This window comes from Carettochelys insculpta, chromosome 10 (assembly GCF_033958435.1).
Source record: "Carettochelys insculpta isolate YL-2023 chromosome 10, ASM3395843v1, whole genome shotgun sequence".
NCBI lineage: Eukaryota > Metazoa > Chordata > Testudines > Carettochelyidae > Carettochelys > Carettochelys insculpta.
The window spans coordinates 46,374,793-46,395,861 of NC_134146.1; the positions used below are offsets into that span (position 1 = coordinate 46,374,793).

The 21,069-nt window shown below is 58.8% G+C and overlaps 1 protein-coding gene across 1 annotated transcript in view; it reads right to left on the reverse strand.

The window, feature by feature from the left end:
- EEF1AKMT4 (EEF1A lysine methyltransferase 4) overlaps positions 1 to 21,069 on the reverse strand; it is a 28,635-nt gene that overhangs the window by 5,108 nt on the left and 2,458 nt on the right. The window contains exon 2 of the mRNA XM_075003866.1: positions 8,634 to 8,917. Within this exon, the coding sequence (XP_074859967.1) occupies positions 8,634 to 8,917 (284 nt within the window). The remainder of the gene's footprint in view (positions 1 to 8,633; positions 8,918 to 21,069) is intronic.

Below are 21,069 nucleotides of genomic sequence, written 5' to 3' on the forward strand. Positions count from 1 at the left end.
GAAATCGGGGGGAGTTTGGGGCCTGAATGCTCGGGAGGCCTGAGCTCTGCGCAGCCCATGGGAAAACCCAGCAGCACCAGGAATGTTTACAGAGCCCAGGCCTGGAGCAAACCCCATTATACTAGGGTCTCCGTGCCAGCCAAAATCTGCCCCAGGCAACCTGGCACAGCTACTTCCTCAGGCCCCAGGGGTGCGGGGGCATGAGGGGGAGCAGGGAGAAGTGGGGTCCGCTCTGAGAGCAGGCTGGTGGAGAGGGATGCGTCTGGGCCCATCACACACCAGGTGGGATCCTTCCCCGGCTGTGACATCTCCACTTAATAGAGGACCAAGGGCTGTTGCTAAGAGACAGCATCACAGAACTTCCCCCCGCTGGGAACTGCTATGGAGCAGCTCTGGGGAGGTCGGCGGAGGATGGAGCAGCGGCTCCCAAGAGAGCCCCCAGGCTCCCTCACACAACCTGGAGGGGCCCGCCAGCTTCCCCTGGGTGTGATGCTACCGCCTAACACTAGCCCCCCAATCCCTGCACACAGCCCCTGCCCCGTTCCAGCCCTGCGAGCTGCTGTATAAAGCCTCTGCTCTGCCCCACACACTGCAGATGTTAAGTTCCGTAACTCTCAGTCATCGTGGGTTTTAAGTCCTGTAACTGTCTGCGAGATTTGAAACAGTAGCTTTGGTCTGTAGCTGCAGCTTTGTTCTAAAGGGTTGTGCTTTGTTTCATGAGCTTCGTTCTGTGGTAGCTGCTGGGTCTCGACTGAGTCTTGTAAGTCGGTAAGAAATTGTTGATAGATGCCATGAGTCTGGTTGTCCCTTTGTAGGGGAGATTTCTTTCTGAAGGGAGCTTTCATTTGTGAGAGGAAGTGGGAATTGGTCCCTGACGCCAGGCTGGATAGCCAGAGAACAACAGGAGCTGAGCCCTGCAAAAGAATCCACCCAAGAAGGAGAAGGAGGCTCCATCCAGAAAAGATCAAAGTCCGATCTGCTGTTAGCTGGTGACTCGTGGTGGTACAGAGTCCGGGGGCGGTAGGACAGGACATGGGTGGTACAGAGTCTCCCCAGGATGGATGGCCGTGACTGCTCGTGAGTACTACACTGGCAAGAGAGCACAAGCCGACCAAGGAGTCATACCGCCAGCTTGCCGCCCCGCATTCATGACTTCAGCCCAACACACCAGTCCCACTGCATCTTGGCTTCCTCCACTGTCCCTGTGCAACTCTCCATCTGTGTAAGGGAGTGAGTGCAGTGCACGGGGGTGCATGGATGTGAGTGCAAGAAGGCGTGGGGATGTGCAGGAAGGTGCGCGCGTAGGTGTGAGCGCAGGAGGGTGGGGGTGCGTAGGTGTGAGCGCAGGAGGGTGTGTGCATGGATGTGAGCGCCGGAGGGTGTTGGTGCGTGGGTGCGCGCGCTGGAGGGGATGCAGGAAGGTGTGGGTGCATAGGTGTGAGCGCCGGAGGGTGTGCGCGTGGGTGCGTAGGTGTGCGCGCCGGAGGGGGTGCAGGAAGGTGTGGGTGCGTAGGTGTGTGTGCCGGAGGGGGTGCAGGAAGGTGTGGGTGCGTAGGTGTGAGTGCCGGAGGGGGTGCACGTGGGTGCGTAGGTGTGCGCGCCGGAGGGGGTGCAGGAAGGTGTGGGTGCGTAGGTGTGCGTGCCGGAGGGGGTGCAGGAAGGTGTGGGTGCGTAGGTGTGAGTGCCGGAGGGGGTGCACGTGGGTGCGTAGGTGTGCGCGCCGGAGGGGGTGCAGGAAGGTGTGGGTGCGTAGGTGTGCGCGCCGGAGGGGGTGCACGTGGGTGCGTAGGTGTGCACACCGGAGGGGATGCAGGAAGGTGTGGGTGCGTAGGTGTGCGCACCGGAGGGGGTGCAGGAAGGTGTGGGTGCGTAGGTGTGCACGCCGGAGGGGGTGCGCGGGGGTGCGCGGGGGGTGGTGCTTGAACTTAATCCAAGAGTGGCATTCAGTAAAATAGAGACGAGTGTAACCCAGGGGAGGTCTTCAGTGCAAAACAGGATAACAGGACCAACTGCCCCAATTCCAACCCACAGCCCCTTCCCCCCCACCCCGATTCCAGCTCTGGGACCTGCCCCAGCTCCAGCCCTAGGACCCCAGGCCCCAATCCCTACCCACAGCCCCTCCTCTCCATTTCACTCCCCCCAGGACCCAGTGTCCCAATCTCCATCCCCTGCTATGCCAGCCCTGCGCCCCCCACCCACCCAGCTCTGCCGTTTCCTCTCTCTTTTGGTGCATCCCCACCCAATGGGGAGCTCACAGCCCCTGGGACCTTCACGCACCACGGCTCTGCCTGCAGCAGCCAGAGCCTGCAGACCCGCCCGTAGCCAGGTGGAGCGCAGCAGGGGAGGTGCTGCCATGGAAAGGAGTAGGGGGCGAGGGACACTGGAGCTCCTTGTGCCCAGGCTGGGGTGGCAGGAAACTCCCTGTACACTCGTGAGCACAGGGGTCCGTACATGTCCACCCGCGGGCTGACGTGAGGTGGCAGGTGGGGTAGGGAACACAATCTGTCCCCCACCCCGGGGTGCAGCTGGATGCACCCATGCCCAGGTCCCCGCGCTCGCTGGGAAGGGCTGGAGCAGGCCCCTGTAATCTCGTTAAAGTGAGAGCCCCGCGCTGCTCCCTAAGAGGATTGGAGCTGCCAGCTGGACAGCTGGGAGAGAGATTCCGCTCAGAATCAAGCAGGCTGCCAGGTCATCAGTCCAGGCGCAGCAGTGCCAGCCAGCAAACTGCCAGCGGGCTGCCTGGGAGGAGGGCCGTGCCCCCAGCCAGGCCGTTAGCGTCCCCAGGCCCCACCGGCAAGGAGAGGAGCAGAGGGATTCGGAGCCTTCCCTCCTCACAGCAGGAAGCCAACATGCACTCACAACGTCACACCAGCCCTGCCTGGCCCCCTGCAGCTCTTTCGCTAGTGCCAGGGCAGGACACAGTGCAGGGGGGCCCGGAGACAGCAGTGGAGCAGGGAACATGGTGCTTAGAAAGCGCACAGCTAAGGCACTGGGGCAGGGAAGCCCCTGCCTGGGACCTGGGGAGCAGGAGAGGCCAAGAACCTTTGGGGGAGGCGGGAGGGACGGGACACAGCTGCAAAAAGGGTAAACGGCAGCACCCTGCGCGGATACCCGCCCTTTGGCGGCACGATCAGGGGAAATCCACAGCCCTGTGTACCAGTGCAGCTACAAAGCAAACCTCCACGGACTTGCAGGGCTGTAGCAATGGGACTGGGACGGGCGTGCTGCGGCCTCCTGTGCTACAGCGGAAGGGACTCGCCTGCACTAGGAAGCTCCAGGGAGCTACTGTGGGCTCAGCTCAGCGCACACACATCCCCGCTAGGACAGCCTGTCCCAGAGCCGGGCGCGCACAGTCCCGTCTCCAGCCGCCTTGGCTCGAGCACGGCCCGGGCTCCAAGCCAGAGAGGCTGCAGGGACGAGGGAAGGTTACAAGAGCTTAACTTGGTTAACTGACAGCTGCAAGGGGCCATGCCAGCTCCAGCCTCCTGCCAGGCCTTGCTGGGAGGGCAGGACCGCAGCCAGCCATGACCTGCACACCGCCCACTGCCCCTAGCACCGGGAGGGGGCAACCCCCACCCCACAGCAACAGCAAGGAGGCGAGGTCTCCACTCCCACAATTCCCAGCCACTCTCCCCTCCACCCCGACATCCCACAATTCCTGGGCAGGGGGGACAGACTTTGCAGGGGGCTCGTCACAAGCAGAGAACTGGCTGGGGACAGGGCCCTGGAAACTCTCGGTGCTGAGAAACAGGGAAGTCCTCGGTCTGCATCCACCTGCCAAAGCCTGGCCAGCCTGAGAGTCATCACAGCTGCCTCTGGGCCTCACAGAGCTCCTTGGGGAAGCTGGGGTCACCCCATCTCTCCAGCCCCATGGTTCCCTTTGTCTCACCTGCCCCCTTCCCCACCCGTAGCACACTTCCCTTTTGGCCTTGTTCTCCCTGGAGCCAAGCCCCCCACCCACCCTCCAGGCACGCTCAGCTGACACTGCTGGGAGAAGTCAGCTACCAGGGAACCCCAGAGTGGCTGGAACGAGCCACTTTATAGCCCCACACCAAGCAGCCCACTGTGGGGAGGGAAGGGAACTAGCACCACCAGCTGCAGGGCCCAGGCCCTATGCTTTGAGCCACAGAGGTCGCCTGTAGCAGGGCCCTGGGCAAACATGCAGGATCCTTCTCCCTCCAAGAGTGGGGACCCCAGGGCTGGGCTGGCAGGGGGCTGCGGGTCAGGACTCAGAGGCACTGGCAGAGCTGTGCGCCCCAGGGGATACCGAGCCCAGCAGCAGGAAGATCACAGGGGTGATTGACCTCTGTCTACTTGTGGCTGTGGCACGTGGGAGCCAGAGGGAGATGGGGGGCGGAGGGGGGGTGTGTGGACAGGCTGCCCTGCAGTTAGCAGCAGCCAGGGAGTGACTTCACTGGGGAAAGCTCCGGGGCAGGGCAGCCAGTGACAGGAAGAGGCCAAGCACAGGAGAGCGGGGATGGAGGTGGTGGTGGTGGAGTTCCCGTGCCAGCCGGCCTGGGCCAGCTCTCCGGTCCCCACCTGGGTGAGCTGCAGCTGCCTCCTGCTCTTGCAACTGCATCTCCCAGTTGATAGCGGTCGAGAGGCATTGCCCGGCCCCATGGTAACACCATGGCCTCATCATCACCGACAACGGTTTCCACAGGCAACCAGGAGAACAAGCCAAGCAGGTCTCCCTCTGCAAGGGGGGCCCCAAGCCAACGAGACCCAAGTGAGGGAACCAAAGGGGGAGACGATCAGGCTTCTAATACTTCCCGTTTCTGGCCCTGGTCCCCAGGTTCACTCCACACAGGCACCAGGAGCAAGAGCTCCAGGGGCCTGAAAGCAAAGACACTGCCTGGGGCAAGGATGCCGAGAGCCAACCCCTCACCACACGCCCCACGATCACCCCCTCAGAGCAACTCGGCGCAGTCAAAACAGGGGGAACCCCACTCGGCGCTGCGCCCACATCCAGGGCACAGCCGAGGTCTTCTAAGCATCTTAGACAATCCGGCTCTAGAGGCCTTCATTGAAGGTTCCAGCCGTTCCCTAAGGGCCGATTCCTGGCTGGATCCATCTCCTGCTGGGAAAAGCTGGAGCTCCCAGGCCTTTCCTGAGCCTCTGGGGAACGTCTATATTATTTTTGAGGGAGGCGGGGGGAGGCATGACTTTGGCTTCCAGCTACACTTAATACTTACCCTGGGGTTAGCTCCGTCAGTCAGGGGACGAACAAACCCCAGCCCTGGCAGCCATCCCTCTGCAGCCTGACGAGCTCCTGGCCAGGGAATGGGGTGAAGACCAAGACACGAGCAGCATTTAAAGAGAGAACTAGAGAAGTCGGTGAACTAGAGTCCTCCGTGGCTCTTGGGTGGGATGGATGGGAGAGGATGGGGGCCCCAGTCTCCGTTTGCCAGAAGCTCTAATGAGGTCCCAAAAGCAACCAGATACTCTCACAACCTTCTGTTTGCTTGGAAGATGTCACTTGGGGGCCGATTCTGTTTATTCTCACAGGGACACCTGGCACTGGCCGCTGTCAGAAGACAGAGGTGGCCCTGTTAGTCTGTGTTCTAACAAAACAAACCAGCAGTCACGTAGCACCTTGAAGACTAACAAAGGAACGTATTAGCTGATGAGCTTTCTTGGGGGCAGACCCTCTTCTTCTGATCTGGAGACATGCTGTACTGGAAACGGCCTAGCTCCAGATCTGAAGATGTGGGTCCGCCCCACAAAAGCTCATCACCTCATAACTTAGTCTTCAAGGTGCTACGTGACTGCTGGTTTGTTTTGACAGAAGACAGGACACTGGGCTAGAGACACCTTTGGCCTGATCCAATGTGGCTGTTCTTAACGTCCTTCAGGCAGTGGGGTTCCTAGCGTACCCTGGGTCTGCACCAGGGTGGGCTCTGGAGCGTAGGCACAGCCAAGCTTTACCCACCTGCACCACAGGGAGACCTGGTGGGGCAGAGGGATAACGCCTCTGCTGCAACAGGGGCTGGGTAGGAGTCGGGCAGGAGGCGCGGCTGGGTCGCCGGTTTGAAGGATCAGAGGCTGTCAGCGCACGACTGGAGTTGCCCCGGGGGCTGCACTGGACGGCCAAGGGCCGGAGAGGAACTCGAGGACTGGCAGCTGCAGCGGCGGGAGACAGGACCGTGCAGCAGCGTGCAGAGCGGGCAGCAAGAGAAGAGATGCTGGACGCTTTGGGCTCCACAAGCAGGCCATGCTGCCGCGGGGACGCGCGAGCGAGTATTACTACCCGGCCCCAACGGCCGCACCTCACACGCCACCGTCCAGCTGGCCGCTCCTTTGGCGTGCTGGGAAAAAGCCAGCAAAACGCTTGCCCAGACCCTGCCTCCCCCAGCAGAGCCAGGCTCCTGTGGTGGGCTCTGCACAGTGTGCTGCAGTGGGGGATCACACAGGGTGTGGGGCTGCTGCCGAGGGTAACCGAGGCGACCAGGCGACACCTCTGGGCTGCAGACAAAGGGGGAGGTGGAGCCAGAGGGGGCTGAATTGGAACTGGGAGTTGGGAAGCAGCTAGGCTGGGCTGGGCGAGAGAGAGACAAAGGAGGGGGCAGGGTCCCAGCTCTCTCCCCAGCACGGGTTGGACTGGCTGTCCCTGCCGGCTGCACTGACTCTTCTCTAAGATGCTGTATCCTGTCGGCTAATAAACCCGCCGTTCTCCTGCTGAGCGAGAGTCACTCCTGCCTGTGGATGGGGTGCAGAGCTTGGGGACCCCTGAACCCCATCACGCACAGACCAGGAGAGGCCATTCCTCTGCACAGAGCTTACCTCCTCCTCGGACAACAGGCAGGAGGAGAAGTGACTCCCCCAGGGTCGGACAGCAGGGCAGTGGCAGAGGTGGGAACAAGGACCCAGGTGCCCTAAGGCCAGACCTTCCCCGGGAGGAGACTCCTCAGCCAGCTCCATCTTCCGGGCAGGGCAGCCCCTGACACAACCAGCACCCCCCCATCTCCTCCCCAGGAGAGCAAAGCACCTGCCCATACAGCCCGGCGGGGGGTGCCGGCCCCTCGGCTGCTTCCCAGGCGCCAGGGCTCAAACACAGCATCCAAGGGGGAGCACAGAAACCATTGGCAGGCGCCAGGCTCTGCTGGCTCCGTCGCCATGGCAACCCTGATGAGTCATTGTACCCGGGAGGAGGAAATTCACACCCTTCACAGGCCCCAAACTGCGGAGTTAACTCCTTCCCAGGAGCCATCCCAGCCCCACCCCCACCCAGCCCTGGGTAGCCCCCCCAGCTCTGCCAGTGCCCCTCTGTGCCCATCCGCAGCCCCCCCGCCGCCACCAACCCTGGTGCCCCTCCCCCAAGTCTGCCAGTGCCCCTCTGTGCCCATCCGCAGCCCCCCACCACCAGCCCTGGGCACCCCTCCCCCACCTCTGCCAGTGCCCCTCTGTGCCCATCTGCAGCCGCCTCCCCCCCCCCACCAGCCCTGGCGCCCCCACTCCCACCTTTGCTGATGCCTCTCAACCTCGACCCGCACTCCGCTCCCCACACACACCGGCTTTTGCCTTCCCGGTGTTGTCTTCAGCGCAGAGGTGCCCAGCTGGCAGTTTGGTGCACCCACATCCCTGCCCTGCCCTGCCCTGCCCGAACCAGCCACCTCCAAAAGACCAGGCAGGGGAACCCAGGAGCACCGCCACTCCCAGACCTCCGGACAGAGCCTGGTGGCAGAACACAGCCAGAGGTCTGTGGGACAAGCCAAGGAGGCTCCATGCGCCGCAGGGCTTCCCAGGAGCAGGGTGAACGGCTGGGATGTGCCCTGGGGCTGGCAGAGGTGCTGACTGTGGCAGAGCTTTATGGAGAGCGACAGTGGGGAGGACCCTAGTTTGGCGAGAGGCAGCTGCCCCAGAGCCAGAGATCTGAGCGCTCAGGCCGGCCGGGTGCCAGCGGTGTTCCTTCAGATTTCCTTCCCCCCATCCCTGGGCAGAATAAAGTTTGTTCCACGCACCAAGGTGTACACAGATGTGCACCACCACAGAAACGCACTCTGCTACAGGACCCCCTGCCACTGGGGGCCCCCATGAAGCTAAGCGGCTCAGGCTTCAGCAAGGACAACGTTAGAGTCACTGGGGCCCAGGGCGCAGGCCCCACGGGAATAAAGTGTGGGGCTGAGGCCAGAGCCCCATGGGAACGAAGCCTTCAGGGTTTGGCTTCAGCCCCTCATGGCAGGGCTTGGCCTTCGGCTTTCTGCCCCAGCAAGAAGAACACCGGCCCCGGTGGCCCCATTAGAACAAACCTGCCACTCACTCTGGGGTCCCGACGCAGTCGGAGAACTGCTGAGTCCTGCTGCCCAGGCCCGAGCCCACTGCTGCTGGCTCCTACGGATAAGGGCTGCCCCAGCCCAGCTCTGTCAGACACTCGCAAGGCACGTCCACGCTTGGAGAGCTTCAACACGCAGACCCCCGCACAGCCGGGCCTCCCCCAGCAGGCGTGGCAGAGCCGCCCTCTGGAGAGACAGCCCCTCCCTAAGAGGGCACCTGATTGCCCCTTCCAACAGCCACACCCGCCAGACGCTTGCCCGAGTCAGCCCCAGGGATACACGTCCACACCTCATCAGGGACGAAGGCTGGTCCTGTCCCGCCCTGACTGCCAGCAGGGGACCAGAGCCTCACCCGCTCACCTCCTTTAGCACCTGGTCCAGCAGCGCGGCTGTCTCGGGGGTCACATTCCAGGGGTCCGTCTCCCCCACCATCATGGAATCTAGCGTGCCCTTCTCCAGAACCACGTCGAAGCTGCCATCTGTGAAAGCCAGGTCCTGAGCGTCCATCACCGCCCACCGCAGGCCCTGGCACTGCCCATAGCGGGCTCGCATGCCCGCAATGCACACCGGAGAGTAGTCAATGCTGGTGATGTCCGTGTAGCCGAGCTGGAAGAGGTCGTAGCTGAGGGCGCTGTTTCCGCAGCCTGCGAAAAGGAGGGTACTCAGGACGCAGAGGGGGACGTGACCCAGAGGGATGGCTCCCTGTCCATGAGCAGAGCCCTGGCTGTTTCACAGCTGGGGAGCCGGTCACAGAAACAAAACTCTTTTCAAAGCACATTTGGAGCCACTGGCAGCTTGAGACCAGCGTCTCAGACAGGAGCCAGCTGTTCACTCTGGAACCTACAGAAAACTAGTACAGTCTTCCCCTGCCTTACCAGGGTAATTCATTCCTGAAAAACTCCTCTTAGGGTGAATTCTTGTAAGATGAAGATGTAATTACCATTAATTTCAGTGGCAAAAAATTGTGTGTGTTCCTGAGCCCCAAAATTACACCCATTTATGCTAAAACAACACCAGATTCCATTAAAATGAACACAATTACTTCAATAGTTAACATTAGTTATCATAACACAAGCTGACAAGGCACTTTCCCTTCATTGGTTACTCTATAATATGGCTGTTTACCTGCTCTCGTTAAGCTCTTTCACAGCTATTACGCACCGTACACTTAAGAACTAGTAGGAAGTGCGGCCTGGGGAGCAGAGCCTGGGGCCGGGGGGGCTTTCCCAAGTGCAGAGACAGGGGATGGAAATTGAAGAGTGCCGGGGAGGGGGGTGCAAAGCCAGGTAGCTGCCTGCAGCTGCAGAAGCAAGGCCAGTGCGAGGGGGCAGGCAGAGCAGGGCATGGGGAGGCAGCCCGGCCTAAGCGCAGCTTAGGTTAAGTGAGGAGGGGGCAGTGCCAGGGGCTGGCCGTGTGGGGAGCCAGGCAGGCACAGAGGAGCCCCCAGTTGGCGGCGGCCGAGGCGCTAAAGGCAAAGGAACGCTGCAGGCGGCCAGTGCTGTCCGAGGCACAGCTGTGCAGGGCGGGAGGCCTGGGGCCAGGATGGGCTGTGCGCCCAGCAGCCATGTCTGGCAGAAGCGCTTGGGAGCCCGGGGCCGCCAGCTGGGCCAGGACGCACTGCTGCTGCAGCGCCAAGGTGGAGACCCAGACCAGCTACAGGTAATGGCTGGGCTGGGGGCTCCGGGAAACCACCGCGGGGCGCTGCAGAGAGACGGTCGGTCCTTGTAAAGTTGAGGAAATGCCTCGTAAAACGAAGTAGAGGTTTTAAATCCGCCTAAGTTTGAATTCTCGTAACCGGACCGGGCGTATCTCGGGGCACGACTGCACAGGTCAGTGTTCACCGTTTCGGGGCCCGGCGTTTTAGCCGCAAGGCCCAGCTGCGCACTCTCCCCCCATCAGTGGATGCAGGGAGAGACCCCGCGGGAAAGGGGCTGCTGTTTGCTGGGGAGCTGAATTGGGAGTTCGAGCCCTGGGGATGCACCGAGTCCAGTGGGGGTGGGGGGGGAGACCGTCCTCCTACCCCTTCCCAGCAGCCCTCGACCCCGAGACTGGCTAGATAATGCACATTCCCCACCTGACATCCCTTCCCTGCAGCTGGCACATGAGGCCTTCGCTGCAGCAGGTGCAGGGCTTGCGCTCTCCCCCTTGCCCCCCATCTCCCCCAGGGTGCTGCAGAAGATACAGAGCACTCAGACTGGCTGGGTGCCAGCAGGGCTCCTCCTAATTTTTTTCCACCCCTGTGCGGAATAAATTGTTACATGCACCCAGGCGTGTGCAGATGTACACCACCATAGAAACACACTCTGCTAACCAGCGGGGCAGCGCCTGAATCCCTCCCTGGGCGGCTGCCCCAGGGCCCAGCTTACAGGGATCACTGGGTGCCAGCGTGGGGTCTGGTCCCAAACGCGGAACAACCTGCTGGAAATCAAAAGCAGGAATGGCCATTCTTGGGGGGCTCCCCCTACACGCCTGGGTGGCCCCTGCTGGCTCTATAGCAGTCATTACACCCACGGTCCTCTCCAAAGCCGCGCACACAAACAGCCGCTATGATAGGTCTGCAAACAGGACAGCCACAGGCGCAGCATGGGGTCCCCTATGTTCCCCTAGGGCTCCCCACCCCTCCTCTTCCTGCCTAGCATGGGCCTGCTTAGCCTCCTGCAGCCGAGGGCCAGAAACGGGGAAAAGAGGGGCCGGCAATTGGTGCTTGGCTCATTTGAATGTAGACTAGGTCCTGGAGAAGAGCAATGCAGCGGCAGGGCCAGGCCAGGCCCAGAGGCCAGCCGCTGGCTCCACCAGGCCAGATTTGCGCCTCCAGCAGAGGAAGGGTACAGCAGGCCCCAGTTAACTTACAGACCAAAGCTGCACTTCACGAGCAGTTTGCAAATTCCAGTTTGCTAGTTTTCCAGTGCACGGGGCAGGAGGGACCTGGTGGCCCCCCACTGCCTCCTGCAGCCACACGCTTGGGCTGGGAATCCAGGCAGAGCAGCCAAACGGAGCCAGGACTCTGCTCTCTGCCGCACGGCGGCCGGTGACACAGATCCCAGCCCTGCGTTCTCCATGAGCAGCCTGGCCAGCGTCACTACCAACCAGATAGCAGGAATCAGGGAAGAAGGAACAAGATTCTGCCCTGGCCCACTCCAGGTCAGGCAAGCAAGAGGCTCCAGGCTGGGATTTACTGGGGCCAGCCCATGCCAGAGAGGTCTGGGGCAAGACATGCCTTTGGGGCAGTGCAACTACTGGAACCGGATCGCCAGGGATGCGGAAGGGACTCAGCGGTCCCCAGCACACCCTGGGCTTCGAACCCCGACACTGGCAGCACAGTGAGTGTGAGGTTGTGAGTGTGCTGCTCCCGGGGAGACAGAGCAAGTCCTGAAGAGCAATTCCCTCAACGCAGCATTGTCCCACCCAGCCTGCCCAGGCCGGGGTCCAGACAGCGCAGCTCCCCCATGGCTCAACCCCCCCCAGCTGGACAGCAGAGACGGGGCTCCCCCAATGGCCCAGCCCGCCCCCCCCAACTGCCTGTCAGGGTGCAGAGATGGGGCTCCCCCACTGCCTCAGCCCACCCCCACTACTGCCTATCGGGGTGCAGAGATGGGGCTCTGCAATGGCCCAGCCCACCCCCCCCACTGCCTATCGGGGTGCAGAGATGGGGCTCCCCAATGGCCCAGCGGGGTGCAGAGATGGGGCTCCCCCCCCAGCAGCCCAGTTCTTCTCTGACAGCTCAGTCAGTGCTGGGTGCAGCCAGTTTGGGGGTCCCTCCACCCCTGCCCCCCCCCAGTTCTTGCCCCTAGAGCTGTGCACGGAGCTGACCCACCCGGCGGGATGCGGCCGGGATGTAGGGGCCACTGGCCAGCGAGCAGATTACTGCGGTCTGGTACCATCTGGCGGGGCTTAACCACAGGGGAGGGGAAGGAGCATCTGGGAATATCTGGCGCATGGGAGGCAAAGCAGAGAAGGGAACAGGCTTTCCACAGCCCCCAGCCAGCCCCACAGGGGTGCCCCGGGTGGCGGTGGGGGAGCTCAGGAGGTACGTGGCACTGTCCTACAGCAAAGAACCTGGGAGGCCTTGGCCAGGTCCCCTCAGACCAGGGGCAGGGGAACCTCCCACACCAAAAACCACAAGGGTGGCTGCTAGCCCACAGCAGGTGTCCCTCATGGCTCGCCTCCTGCTCCAGGCCAGCTCAGCCACTCCCTACCCTGCTCCTGATGGGACCTGGCCCAACACAATCAGCCCCGCCACCAGGCTTCGCCTGGGTCCCACCCCACACCTGTGGGCTCCCCACCCTCCGCCTTTCCTGAACAGCCCTTGGCCCAGGGGGATTGGGCTGCTATTAATCACAGATCACATAGATTGATCCTGTTAGGGGGATCACGCGATTAGACCCAGTTAATCCCGACCTGCTCGGAAACTCAGGGAAAACTCCGGATTAAGGAAGCACCAGGTTAAAAGCTGCAGCAGCCGCCAGATCGGCGATGGATAAAGCCCCAGGTGGAAGTAAGGGAAGCTTTGACCCATCTCCTCCCCACTAAATCCCCCTGAGAGCCAGGACGTTCCCTGCGGCCTGCTGGGGGAGCCGGTTAATTCATGGGGGGAAGTCCCGTGCTCAGGGCAGCTGGGGGAGAGTGGCAGGATATGGTGGGCATTGTCGAACCAACGCACCAACCTGCGACTCCCAGGGGAGGGGGTTTGCAAGGAGCTGCCACACTGGGTCACTGTGGCCACCCTGCCCTGCATCCTGCTCCACCCTGGTCAGTGTCAGAGCTGCATGGGGGGGGGGGCTGTACAGCACAGGGGAAGCAGGGAGGGATCCACACCCTCCCCTTCCTGGCAGGCAGAGGTTCCGGGTGGCCCCCAGCACCCCTGAACCTTGGCGGGTAGCCACAGGTGGGTCTGCCCTCCAGGAACCCAGTTACACTGCTGGCCTGCACAGCATCCCCTGGTGTACTGTGCCTTGATTCCCCAGACCGAGGCCAGGATCCCCCCAGCTGGGAGGCGGCGCACTCCTGCGCTGGGCCAGCGAGGCACAAATACAATGCTCTGCAGCCGCCCTCCTGCCGGTCCCAGCAGCAGGGTGCACCCGACGCTCTGCGCCGCCAACCCAACCCCTCAGCTCTTCCCAACAGACGCCCAGTCCCGAGGCCAAGGCTGCACGTGACGGAGAGCCCGCCATCCATCGGCTCCACCCCCGTTCGGGTAGGGATACCCCATCACAGCCTCGGAGGAAGGTGCTGCCCAGACCCCGGGGGTGGTGCACTGCTCTGCCTGCCACCACTATAGGCTCAGTGTTTCCTCGGGCCCCCACATCTGCAGCCCGGCACAGGCTTGGCTTGGAAGCGCTCTGGGGCAGGCACCGTCCGGCCCCTGCCTTGGGGCTCCTGGCCAGGCTCCGAGGTGCAGTGGCCACGAAACTACGACTGTAGTGGAAACGCTAGATTCAAACCCAGATGCCAGGGCTGGGCTATAAAAACCAAACAGACTCCAGCTGCCCTGCCCTACGTCTCCGCATTAGCTGCTCCCCTCTGCCATGCAACTGCCTTCACTGGGAAAATGGGGGGAAGGGGGTGCCAGTCCCCTCCCCTCTCCAGGCTCTGTTCTTGGGATCAGCAGCACCGTGGCCAAGCTGCCCTGGCTTCTCAGCCTTTGACTGGGCACCCTGGGGCGAGGCGGGGGATCAGCTCTTCCTTAACTGGGTCATGCCAAGGTTTTGGCCCCCCTAGTCCATGAGCCATCAAATCCCCTCCGGGGCTGCTGCCCATTTGTGAGGTCAGCATCACTCTGGAGAGCCCTTGCAGGCTGAGATGTGCCACCGAATCCATCTCCACAGCCGGCCCAAGCACAGAGGCGCCGCAGCCAACAGCTTCAGGAGAGTTCAACTTTCACCACCACAGATGCCAATTTCCTGCATCACGTCCACCCGGGCCCCGGACGCCCAGAGCCACAGGCAGGTCTCACCCCCATCACTGCCCATGCAAGCAGCAAGGAACCCCTCACTGCATCCTCAGCCCTCTGGTACCCGCACAGACTTCTCTCATCCACACTCTAGGGGCACCCACCCTCACCCTCTCCTAGGGCTCAGGTGCAACCTTACATCCTGCAGGTTTGTGGGGTCTTTCACCAGGAAAAAGCATTACACAGTAACATCCCTCTGAACCCTATTTAAGAACATTCAGACCCCCCCCACACCCAACTACGCTACAACGCTCACCACTCCCGGTAAGACAGATGAACTTGTCTTGACGGCCAGGACCCTCTGGAGACTCCAGTCTCCGCACAGTGCCAGAGGCACCGGCTCGAGGTCTGACAGCTCTGATCTTGGACCTGTGTCCTGGAGTTGTTCCCAAAGAACCTCCTTGTGGACCCCAGTTTATCTAGTGAAACTTGAGTCCTGCTTGGCTGTACCTTTGCCAATTATTTTACTCAAATTTACCAACCAGCCCCAAGATACCGGAACAGAATTGCCCAAACCCCAGCACCTGAACTGATTTACAGCTAGGAAAATTAAATGATACAACAGACAGAAAGCATTAGGGAACCAGACAGAGGTCATACACCCACTAGGAAAGCCAAGACCAGTGGCACAGAATGGGGATTCCACAACCCCAGCTACTGAGGAGTTTCTTGTCGGGCGAAATGCTGTCCAGCTCCGGTTTCTCTACCCAGCTGGGGATCTCTTTCTTTATCTGGGATAGGGGTGACCTGAGGACAGTGTCCTCCTTAACAGCCTGGTATTACCCCACTGCTGAGCAGTTTAGACGGCCTGTGTGGTTGCCCCTGCTTTATCACTACCAGCACCTGTTCTTTGGTTTGGCTGTCAGCGAAGGCCTTAGACTTTGCAACACAGCTACAGAAAAAGGCCATGAGCCCCCGTGCTCTGTGGTTCTCTGCTCAGCCAGGGAGTCGGTAGGTTGCCCCAGGTAGGTGCCAGTAACCATTATGGGGTCATTCCTCCAGACTGGCCAGCACTGAGCTGCTCCGCGGGCTGGCTGAGGGAGGCTGGCCCAGTGGACAGGGTGCCAGGCTGGACGACGGGAGACCTGGGTTTGAAGCCTTGCTCTTCCAGACCTATTGGGGGATCTCAGCCAAGTCACAGGCTCTCTGTGCTTCAATTCCCTGCCTGCAACAAGAGCCTAAGAGCCAGCCCTGGCTGATGCCACGGTCCTGAGTCATGCAGAGAACTAAGCACCCCAATGACACCTGCAGGGCTCCAACAGGGATTGGGCAGCCTGGCCTCTCAGCTCGTCAGAGGCCAGCTGAGTTTCCATAGCGCCCGACATTCAGCCTCGCCAGAAGACACGGGCCAGGTTGGTTCCCACAGGGTCTGTCTACGCTGCCCCAGAGCGGTGTCAGCTGGGCTGCCGGGCTCTACCATTGAGACCCGTGAGACAGGACGAACTCAAAGTGCAGGATCCAACCCAAGTGTGAACGTCGACACAGCACTTTGCTAGGCCTGGGAGCCCGAGTCAGCTGGCAAACGCTGCTTCACTGAAGTATAAAGCCAGACCCTCCGAATGTTGATTGCCCACAAGAGAAGCTACCAACAGCAGCCCTGGCTAGTCCCGTCAGTGTCCATAGAGTGCCAGCCAAATGGCTGCCCCAGGTGAACAACGCACGACGCCACGATCCACGGACACCACCTGTCGACTGGATCGCCCACGGCTGTTTGCTGGTCCCACGGCTCTCAGCCAGGACGGCGCTCTCATTCGAATCCCTTTCAGGTCTGTGTATACTGCTGTGCGAGCCCAGGTTAGCAGAACAGCAGCTGGCAGAGTGGGGTTTCTTAATCTAGGGCTCGAACAGCTAAATTCGTTTCTAACCCCCATCCAAAAACTCAGAGTAACTGCCAACAAAAGCACACCAAGAGCAGGAAGCCTGCGAAACAACCAACGGATGATCAAGATGCTAAAGGAGCTCAAGGAAGGTAAGTCCATTGTGGAGAAACTAAATGAGTTCTTTTCAGCAGTCTTCACAGCTAATATGAGGGAGATGCCTGAACCTGAGCCGTTCTTTTTAAGTGCCAAATCTGAGAAACTCTCCCAGATTGAGCTGTCGTTAGAGAGCGGGTTTGGAAGAAATTGATAAAAACTTAACAGTAACAAGTCACCAGGACCAGAAGGCATTCACCCAAGAGTTCTCAAAGAACTCACGTGTCACATCACAGAACTACTAACTAGTAACAGAAGGATAGCCGTGTTTGGTTTTGCAGACAGACAGACTATGGGGAGTCCTATAGCATCTTTTAGACTAATAGATTTTTTTGGAGCATAAGCTTTTGTGGGCAATGACCCACTTAGTCAGGTGCTTCTGGTGTACACGTGCATCTGACGAAGTCGGTCTTTGCCCACAAAAGCTCACACTCCAAAAAACCTGTCAGTCTATAAAGTACCACGGACTTCTAGTTTTTTAGAACTACTAACTGTGATTTATCATCTATCCTTTAAATCATATTCTGTACCTAATGACTGCAAGATCGCTAACGGGATGCCAACCTTTAAAAAGGGCTCTAGAGGTGATCCTGGCAACTACAGACCGGTAAGTCTAATGTCAGTACCAGGTAAATTAGTTGAAACTATAGTAAAGAACAGAATTGTCAGACGCACGGATGACCATAATTTATTGGGGGAAAAAGTCAACATGTTTTTCTGTAAAGGGAAATCATGCCTCACTAATTTGCTAGAATTCTTTGACCGGGCGGGGGTCAACAAGCATGCGGACAAAGGCAATCCAGTGGATATAGCGTACTTAGATTTTCAGAAAGACTTTAATAAGGTCCCTCATGGATTGGTAACTGGCTAAAAGAAAAGAAACAAAGGGTAGTCATAAATGCCCAGCTTTTAGAATGGAGAAGGTGATTAGTGGTGTTCCTCAAGGATCTGTACTGGGACCAATCCTATTCAACCTATTTATAAGTGATCTGGAGAAAGGGGAAACCAGTGAGGTGGCAAAATTTGCCGAGGATTTTAAACTGCTCAAGGTCGTTAAGTCCAAAGCAGAACATGAAGAGCTTCAGAAGGATCTCAAAAAACTCGGTAACTGGGCAACAAAATGGTAGATGAATTTTAACATTGATAAATGCAAAGTAATGAATGCTGGAAAACATAATCCCAAATACATGTACAAAATGATGGGGACTAAATTAGCTCTTACCACTCAAGAGAGAGATCTTGAAGTCACTGTGGACAGTTCTATGAAAACATGCACTCAAGACGCAGCAGCAGTAGCCAAGAAAACAAAATGTTAGGAATCGTTAAAAAAAGCTACAGAGAATAAGACAGAACATCTTACCGCCTCTATATAAAACCATGTACGCCCACATCTTGAATACGGTGTGAAGATGTGGTTCGCCTCATCTCAAAAAAAGAGATATCTTAGTATTGGAAAAAGCTCAGAAAAACAACAACAAAAACGATGAAGGGTTTGGAACGACTGCCACAAGCGGGGATTAAAAAGATGGACATTTTAACTTAGAAAAGAGGAGGCTAAGGGGGGAACTGAGGTCCATACGAGTGATACGGGGTCCAGAATATGACAGGTCTGAAGAAAGTAAATAAGGAAAAGTTATTTACTTGTTCCCATAACACAAGAATTAGGGGACACCAAATGAAGTGAATAAGTAGCAGGTTTAAGATGAATAGAAGTTAGTATTTCTTCACACAACGCACAGTCAACCTGTGGAACTCCTTGCCAGAAGATGCTGTGAAGCCCAGGACCAGAACAGGGTTCAAAAAGGATCAAGATGAATCCATGGAGGTTAGGTGCAGGGATGGCTATTAGCCAGGACGGGCAGGAATGTGTCCCTGGCTTCTGTTTGTCAGAGGCTGGAAATGGGTGAGGGGGGAAAAAGGATCACTTAAAGATTCTCTGTTCTGGTCACTCCCTCTGGCGCATCTGGCATTGGCCACTGTCGGAAGACAGGACCCTGGGCTAGATGGACCTTTGGCCTGAGCCAGTGTGACTATTGTTATGGTCTAAGTTAGGAGCAGTTTACTCCTGGGTCAAAGGCGGCATCCACCCTGCATTTTGTAGGCCTGATTCCAACCTCACAAGAGACTTCCCAGCAGGCCGCAGAACGTGACCCCTTGAGCTCTGTGCTGTGGTGCAAAACAGGAAAATGTTACTGTCCAGTCCTGACTCCGCAGAGGACACAGAAGGCAGAGAGAGCCCCAGAGCAGGAGTTCAGTGGGGCTGCAAGAGGGATTTAACTCTTGGTCCCAGCTTGAGTCCAGCTCAAACGTTCCATCCCTTTGCTTAATCCTCACCGGCCCTTTGCTCCTTCCAGCCAAGGTCAGCACAGCCCGTCACAGAGCAGGTCAAAGAATCACAGAATCCCAGGGCTGGAAGGGACCTCAGAAGTTCATCTAGTCCAGCCCCCTGCCCACAGCAGGGCCAGCTCTGGCTGTCCCCCCACCCCCTGGGAAGAGTCACTGTGTCCCATCTTCCAGCCTGGCCACCCAGGAAGGCAAGAGGTTTCTGAGGCTCTGCCTGGACTACCCCAGTGGAGGATGGGGGCAATAACAATGCGCAGGAGCCACAAGGGCAGGGAACCCCCTCCTTCAGATGTTCCTGTGCCCAAGGCTGGGCCACGCTGCACTCGGCAGCTGGGCCTTCGGGGAGCCAGGACTCCTGGGTTCCCTCCCTGGCTCTGTCCCAAACCCCCTTCCAGACTGTGGGCCAGTCCATTTTGTCTCTTCAGGCCAGGACCTGATGCCAAGGAGCCAAGTCCCCCGGGGCAGAGGACAACATGAGCTTTTCCAATAAGTGTAGCCCCGGAGGAGAACAGGGGGTGAGCACAGCACCCCGGGGGTCCCTGCTGGGGATCTTGGGCTGAAACTCCCAGGCAGCCCCACGGCTCTCGGGAGCAGCAAAGCAAGAGTCATTAGCAAAGCATTCTGGGTAAGGGCAGGGGGCTCTCCCCAGCGGCGTGCAAGAGCCAGGCCGGAAGGCAAGAAAAGAAAAGGGGAGGTGGGTCAGAGACGGAGGAGAAGCCCCACAAGACGACCGGCACAGGAATCACAACCCCGGACACTCCCGGCAGAGCAATAAAAGGGCTTGGAGCCCCATGGACAGAGCCACTGCTGCAGTGAGCCCAACGGGCTCAGCCTGGGACGCACTACGCCAGCTCACAGGGCAGCCCCATCCGCCCAGGGCCTGCCCCACGCCCAGCTGTGCCCTCGCCCACGCCACAGCCAGGAGGGGGCGGGAGGGGTGTCCAGCCTTCACAGCGGTGCTCAAAAGGGCCCTGCTGCCCCCTGGTGGCGCTTGGGAGGAATTGGCAGGTGCTGGTTTTCTAGCCCTTACCTCTGCAGGGGTCTCCCATGCGCCCCCCACGGCAGGGGGGCTGCAGCAGCAGCTAGAGTTGACTTTTTCCCCTTTCTATAGGGGAAGCCAGGTCAAGTGAGGGGGGTGCTGCAGCATCCCCTACATCCCTAGCTCCATCGCCTATGCCCGACCGCCAAGGTCAGCCTGGAGCGAGGGAACACTCGATGCCCTCACAGACTGACCCTTTGATCTGTGGAATGGGGCACTCAGGCGGGGGGGAGATGGGGGGCACCTACAGACCTAACCATGGTGGGATAAAGCTACACAAGCTGAGCTGCCATCTTAGAGCCCCTTCGAGCCACAAACAACTTCCCCCTGGGACCAGGATCTGCACACGCTCCACCCTCTCACTCCCCCTGCCGAGCCAGCGATCTGGCTCAGGAACTGCCAGGCACCACCCTCAGGAAAGGGTGCAGCTGAACCAGATCTGGGCACGTCATTTGCTGTGGCCACATCACGCTCTGTTCTCATCCACCCGCAGGCACTACTGACACCCACTGGCGGCAAGGGGCGTGCGCTGCAGCACAGATCAGGCTTATTAAGAGTCTGCAGCAAACAGCTAGGCTGAAGAGCAGGTGCTGTGTAACACCTAGAGATTGAGGGAGCTATTAAGTACACACACACAGACCCAATGCCACCTCAGGACACATAGGAATAAAGACCATAGTCGTCCCAAGGGAGCTATGGCCTTAAACTGGGTTTGAATCTTAGCATGACCAAGGAGAAGGAACTCACAAAAAAGAGCTGTTGGTGTTCACAGGAGTGTTCTGAGCAAGACATGGGAAGTTATTCTTCCGCTCCACTCTGCGCTCATTGGGCCTGAGTTGGAGGACGGTGTCCAGTTCTGGGCCCCACGTTTCAAGAGGGCTATGGAGGAATTGGAGACAGTCCAGAGAAGAGCAATAAGAATGATGAAAGGTCTAGAGAACATGAGCCGTGAGGGAAGAGTGAATGCACTGGGCTTCTTTAGTTTAGAAAACAGAAGACGGAGAGGGGGCAGGGTAGTGGCTTGCAAGTACCTAAAACTGTGTTGCAAGGAGAAGGGAGAATATTTTTTTTCTTGGCCCCTGAGGACAGGACAAGAAGCAACAGGCTTAAACTGCACCAAGGGAGGTTTCGGTTGGACATTAGGGAAAACTTCTTAATAGTCAAGGTGCTTAACACTGGGATAAATTGCCTAAGGAGGTCGTGGGATCTCCATCACTGAGGATATTTAAAAGCAGGGTACACATACACCTATCGGCGATGGTCTAAAGCAGTGTTTCTCAACCAGGGGTACATGTACCCTTGGGGGTACACCGAGGTCTTCTGGGGGGTACATCAACTCATCTAAATACTTGCCTAGTTTCACAAGCTACATAAAAACACTCAAGCTGGTACACTCTAAAAGTTCAGACAATGACTTGACAATGGTCACTTCATATGTCGTACACTGAAATGTAAGTACAATATTTCTGTTCCAATTCGTTTAGTTGATAA